This window comes from Tupaia chinensis, unplaced genomic scaffold (assembly GCF_000334495.1).
Source record: "Tupaia chinensis unplaced genomic scaffold, TupChi_1.0 Scaffold000067_1, whole genome shotgun sequence".
Taxonomy (NCBI): domain Eukaryota; kingdom Metazoa; phylum Chordata; class Mammalia; order Scandentia; family Tupaiidae; genus Tupaia; species Tupaia belangeri.
The window spans coordinates 2,466,480-2,472,547 of record NW_006159526.1 but is presented as its reverse complement, the minus strand read 5'-3'; the positions used below and the strand labels follow the sequence as shown (position 1 = coordinate 2,472,547).

General features: G+C 54.4%; 1 protein-coding gene across 1 annotated transcript in view; it reads right to left on the bottom strand.

Annotated features, from left to right (window-relative positions):
- Nucleotides 1–200: 200 nt before the first annotated feature.
- IGSF23 (immunoglobulin superfamily member 23) overlaps nucleotides 201–6,068 on the bottom strand; it is a 22,426-nt gene continuing 16,558 nt past the window's right edge. Inside the window, exons 4-6 of the mRNA XM_006142061.3 lie at nucleotides 4,095–4,248; nucleotides 1,436–1,500; nucleotides 201–565 (exon numbers count right to left, since the gene is read on the bottom strand). Coding sequence (XP_006142123.1) covers nucleotides 1,467–1,500; nucleotides 4,095–4,248 — 188 coding nt within the window. The 3' untranslated portion in view covers nucleotides 201–565; nucleotides 1,436–1,466. The remainder of the gene's footprint in view (nucleotides 566–1,435; nucleotides 1,501–4,094; nucleotides 4,249–6,068) is intronic.

Genomic DNA, 6,068 nt, shown 5'->3' with positions numbered 1-6,068 from the left:
TGGTGTCGGTCACAGGGCTGTGTGGGACCCTGTGCTGGGGCTCTGTGCTGGCCACGGAGCTCGAGTGTTCCTCAGATGTCAGCTCTATCTGCAGAAGGCTCACCCAGGGCTGTTAAACTCGAACAGCTCACAACCAAATGGTTGATTTTGTTCACAAAGGCGATAACCTCCCAAACATCTCTATTCTGAAGGTTTTTTTCCTTTCTTTTTTCTTTTTTAGAGGAACAAAAAATAAGCCACATGTGTAGAAGCCATCTCATGAGGCCTTCCTAGCTTACAAGGCTATACCTCCCCCGTTTTCTGAGCTCCGAGCTCCACAGACAGGGCTAAGCCCCTGGGCTCTGCTTGTGTGATGCATCTCTGCCTCCACCCTGGTGGCAGCAATGGGGCTGAGGATGACACAGGATCCCGGTGAGCCAATCAGATGCTTTCCTCAGGGGTTCCAGAAGCAGGGCAAAGGGAGTCTAGCTAAGGTGGGCTGGTCCCTTCAACAGAGCTGTTGTGGACTTGGAAGCTATTGGGTGGTGTCTTTCTCCACGTGGTCAGAGAAGCATTGAGCACCCATCTGAAGGGAGGAAAGAGAGAGAGAGAGAGAGAGAACTGTGGGTTCCGTGTGCCTGGGGAAGAGGATTGTAAGGGCAGTGAGTGGGAGGCTGGGGAGGCAGCCCCACACTCCCGCCATTGGTGGTAGATTGCAGAGATGGTCATGATTCTTCCCCGCCCAGCAAGAGGCAGAGTCCATTTCTCTATCCTTGAATGTGGGTTGGTCATGTGACTTGCCTGGGCCAATAGGAAGTGGCAGAAATAAGACTGCGCTAATTCTGGACTCAGACCTCAAGGGGCCTCTGGCTTCTGCTCTCGCTCTTGGAATCCTGCCTCTGCTCTGTGAACAAGCTTGAGCCAGCCTACTGGAGAATGAGAGAGGGTGTGGAGGAGAGGCCAGTGGTCTCAGATGAGGCCACCCCAGCCCAGAGAGCCCCCTGGCTATCTTCCTGATCACAGATGCAAGAGTGAGTCCAGAAGGGACCAGACCTGCCCCTCTGGGCCCAGCCAAAATTGACAACCTACAGAATTATAAGCTAAATACGAATAAATGGCTGTTATTACATGTCACTACATTCTCGGGGATCGTCTGGTACACAGCAAATGCTGACTGATGACACCTTTGCATTCCTGGATCCTTATATTAAATTTTTCCTTCTGCTTTTTTTTTTCTTGAGTTACATCAGTGAATTTCTCTTGCTTGATGCCTGAAAGGTTTAAGAAATATAGCACTCTTGTTTAGGTGGCTTCCAGGGATTTTGGGAGCTGGGCAGGTGGGGTGTCAGCATCTGGAGATGGGAATCGTCCACAGATAAATGATCAGACAACCAGGAGGGAGGAACCTGGTCCTGTTCCCAGACCCGGGATCCCCTCCCCACCCTCCCTGGTATACCTCTTGGGCTAACAGGACAGGTGCCCACACTTCAGCAGCATATTCGTATTCTCTGTCTGTCAGTCCTAGAGAGAAAGCGAGTGAGAGAGAGAGAGTGAGAGATCGTCAACATCACCACTGTTAGAGGCTGACCGTGTTACTCCCACATATATTATGTCGAAGCCCTAATCAATCCCTAGTGTGCCTGTATTTGGAGTTAGGGTTTTCAAAGGGACAAAAGGTTAAACTAGGTGATAAGAGTGGGGTCCTGATCTAAGAGGACTGGTGTCTCCTTGAGAAGATGAAGAGACAATGGGATGAGTGCACCGAGAACAGGCCACCGCGAGAAGGTGACGATCTGCGAGCCATGGAGAGGCTTTACAAGAAACCTAACCTGCTGCTACCCTGATCTTGGACTTCCCAGCCTCCAGAACCGTGAGAAAGCAGATTCCGGTTGTTTAAGCCTCCAGCCCGCGGCGTTTGGTTATGGCAGCCTGGTTCAACTCACACAGACATCGTCACCATGTGGCTGGGATTTACCGGGGACCCACCACGTTCCAGGCACTGCGCCCAGCACTTTACTCCCACCCTTTGGAGTAGTTATGCTCATACCCCTCTTTTACAGATGGGGTGCGGTGAGGTTAAAGGATGTACCCAAAGTTCCACAACCTAGCGTACGACAGAGCTGGGTGTGACTCTAAGTAGTCCAGCTTCAGGTCTGTGCCTGGGGTTCCTGCCCAGCCTGTACTCCTCTTTTCTGCAAAATCCCTCTCCCCACAGCAGAGATCAAAGCACCCATGTCCCTGCCCCACAGCCTCATCTCCAAGGCCATCGCCGATTGGACGAGGCTGGTTCTTCCTAGCTGACATCAGCATTGACTCTCTCAGGAGTCTGTTGCCTGCAACTAAATGGGTCTTGGCCAAGAGGGTAGGGGGGACAGAAGGTGACATCTCATGCATGCTCATGAGCCCAGACTCAGGGTGGTCTGGGTGAGGATTTCCATGCCAGCCTGATTCCCCCCTCCCCCTCCGTGGAATCAGATCTGGGTGCTTTCAGGTTTGGCCGGGCATCAGCTGTGTGTCCTTGAGCAGGCTGACTGGTTTTCCTGAGCTGCAGTTTTACTGTTTGGAAAATGAAGACCACAACACTGCCACCTCTGAGAGCTGGGGCTTTCAGAACTCTGACACTTACCAGGGGCCCACAAAATCGGAACTGCCACAACGACAAAGATGTCGCAGGTGACTCGGGCGGTACCTGGCCCTCCCTACCTAGATGGGTCCATGAAGAACTCACAGACTGGAGACCGGCCCCAGTCCCTCCCTGCTGGCCCACAAGGCCTCCCCATATCACTTCAAGCTGCAGATGTCCCCTCCTTGGTATATAGGCCACGTGTCCCCTCCTTGGTATATAGGCCACGTGTCCCCTCCTTGGTATATAGGCCACGTGTCCCCTCCTTGGTATATAGGCCACGTGTCCCCTCCTTGGTATATAGGCCACGTGTCCCCTCCTTGGTATATTGGCCATGAAGGCATGTGTGGTTAATGCTGGGGGACAAAGATGGGGGCAGGGGACTTGAACAGAGTCAGCCAGGGTTCTGGTTTCGAATCTCTCCTCTTTAGCGGGGGGGCCCTGGGCCACTCACTTCTCTCTGAGCCTTAGTTCCCTCTTGGGCAGAGATGGCATCTTCATCCCTACCACCCTCCTGCCCCTTCTCAGCTCTCGTGGAGCTGAAGTAGAATGATGTTTGGGAAGCACGTGTCAGGTGCTCCACGCTCGGCGAGGCGGTAACGGTGTTACCCACAGCTAGCACGTCCAGAGCTGCAACGTGAGCCTGATTTCAGTCACGTCCTGTCCCTCCTCTGCTCTACTCCGTCCCTGGCTTCCATCTCTTACCATGTCTGGCCCTCCTCACTCTCTGCAGCTTCCTCTCTGACCTTCTGTCTGCTTCTGTTCCCATTTGTCACGCCACCCTGGCCACGCCGGCTTCCTCGCTGTTCCCTGATCACGCCGGCCAAGAATCCTATGGGACCTTTCCCTCTGCTGGCATGCCCTCTCCCCAGATATCCACCTGGCTCCGTCCCTTCTTTTGCTCAAACGTCACTTTCTGGGGAGGCCTCCCCTGACCTGGTTAACCGGCATTCCACCCCACACTTCCTGTCCGCCTCCCCAGCTGTCTGTCCTTGACCCAGCCTCTGTCCAACCTCCTATCTAAATGGGGCCGTAGCCATGGTCGCTGTCAGACCCCTGCCGGGGCTGAAAGCTCGGTGAGGGCAGGGACTCTTCCCTGGCTCCTCCCGTGGCGTCCGCAGTGCTGGCACCCAGCGCACTCCGTAGGGACACGCACCACCACGTCCTGAGCACGGCTGGCCGCACATGTCACCCTGTGGCAGCCCCGCGAGGGGCGTGCGCTCACTGCGGTCCCCACTCTGCAGATGGGCACACAGAGAGGGGACGTGACGCTGCTGTTCAGAGCTGGTTGTGAAGCCGGGCAGCCCAGCCCCAGCGTCCTCTTTTCGTTCCTGTGATGTGGCTGAGCGAACTGCCGAGTCAGAGGAAGGCAGGCAGCGGCCCCCTCTCCTGGTGGGGCTGTGGTTTGGTCTGTGTCAGTGCAGAGGGAGTTCTGTGCCTTGGGGGCCATGTGGACATCACCAGGGGGACCGCGGTGAGGGACAGGAGGTACCTTTGGCTCTGGAAGGTAGTGTAGCACACGCTTCCCACCAGGGCCACCATTCCCAGGCTTCCAGCCACAAGGAGGCCGATGGCAGGTCCTCCAGACAGGGACAGAGTGGGGTCAGGCTCGATGGGCTCAGCATCCGTGGGAACTGCGTTGGCTTCTGGGGGACAAGAAAGGGCGAGACTGGAGCAGCCACCCTCCCTCCTTCCCCACCCCTCCCTTCCACCACTCCCACCACTCCACCTCTGGAGTCTCTTCAGCCCATTCTCTCCTCACTCCACCTCTGGAGGTCTCTTCAGCCCATTCTCTCCTCCTGCCTCCGGGTCCCCACCCAGCCTCTCCCTCACCGGCCCGCCTCCACCTCCTGCCACATGGAAGCCAGAGGGTCTTTCTTTTATAATTATGTATTTAATTTTATTTAACCTTATTATTTTTCAATTTGACCAGAGAAAAACAGAGAGAGAGAGAAAGGGAAAGTGAGAAAGCAAGCCACCTAGTCCGGGATTCAAACCATGACCAGCCATGTGGGAAGCCAACGCTTCAACCACCATATCACTTGCTGGTTCCAGGAAGCCAGAGGGACTTTCTAAAGCTCACCTCACATTTAGCCCTATTCCTCCCCGGCTCAGAACCGTGCTATGGCTCCCTAGTACCCTAGGGCAGAAACCAGTCCCCACCTGGGCCTTTGAGGCTCTGCTACCTGGCGGCCTCATCTCTCTCTCCTCCCCACCTTTACAGCTCAGCTCCCTGGACTCTTCTCTGTTCCTAAGCTCAGCTCTCTCTCTCTCTCTGGAATGTCATTTATGCTATTTCTTTGAAGCTCAGTTCTCTCTCTCTCTCTCTGGAATGCCATTTATGCTATTTCTTTCTTCTTGACCTGGATAATTCTTACATTTTCAGTATCAGCTCATATATCCCCTTCTCCAGGAAGCCCTCCTGACCTCCGGGTTCCCACATCGTCATGGCTCTCACAGCCCTCTGAGCTCCCTGACCCTACCCTGCCCAATCTGGGATAGCCCTGGGAGTCCTCTGAAGGCAGGGCCAGAGCTGTCTGGGTCACTGAAGTGTCCCCAGCTTCACCCAACATGGACTGTGCTCACAGAGGGAGCTCAGTAATCACTTCCGGGGAATCTGAGAGTAAATGGGATCTAGGGAGCGTTGTCATGCTCAGTGACTATTTCAGGGTCACTGGGTGCTGTGGGGTGTTATAGTTTTTTCCTAGTTAACCAGTTCAAAACCAGATCCTGCAGCCACTGGACCCTGCTGGGGAGTGAGGCTGTTCTCTGGGACCCAGCAAGGTGAGTTTCCCCTCGCTCCCGCCTTCCATGTCCCAAGCGCTCTCTGGACCTTTGCTCATGTGTCCCCTGCTGTCCCAAAGGCCCCCGTCCTCTACAGCTCAGCCCCTCTGTACCCTTCCAGTTCACTCCAAGCCTGCCTAGTATACCAGGGAGGTCTCCGGACGTGAACCCAGAACCTTCCCACACGAGTCAGCGTCACAGAGCAGCTCCTTGTCTGTGCTGCTACCCAGCAACCCCATGGATATTCCTTTTTTGAAAAAAGGAATTATTTTATTTAACTTTATTTATCATTACTTTTTCCCCAGTTTTGAGCAGAGAGAGAAAGAGAGGGAGAACAAAAAAAGCAAGCCACCAGGTCCGGGACTCAAATCGTGGCGAGCCATGTGGGAATCCAGCGTCCTTACACACCACACCACCTGCCGGTGTGTATACACACACACACACACACACACACACACACACACACATATATGCAGACTAGCCAGTGCTGCAGTGGTTAAGGAGTCTGTATCTCACATGGTCAGCTGAGCAGTTCAAGTCCTAGACCCAGTTGTTTGAAAACCACTCTGGGTGCATGTGTGTGTATGTGTGTGTATGTGCGGCTGGGATCCCGAAAGGAGGGAGGAATGGAGGAATTGTACCATGACCATGCTCCATGGGAGGTGCTTTCTCACACACTCTT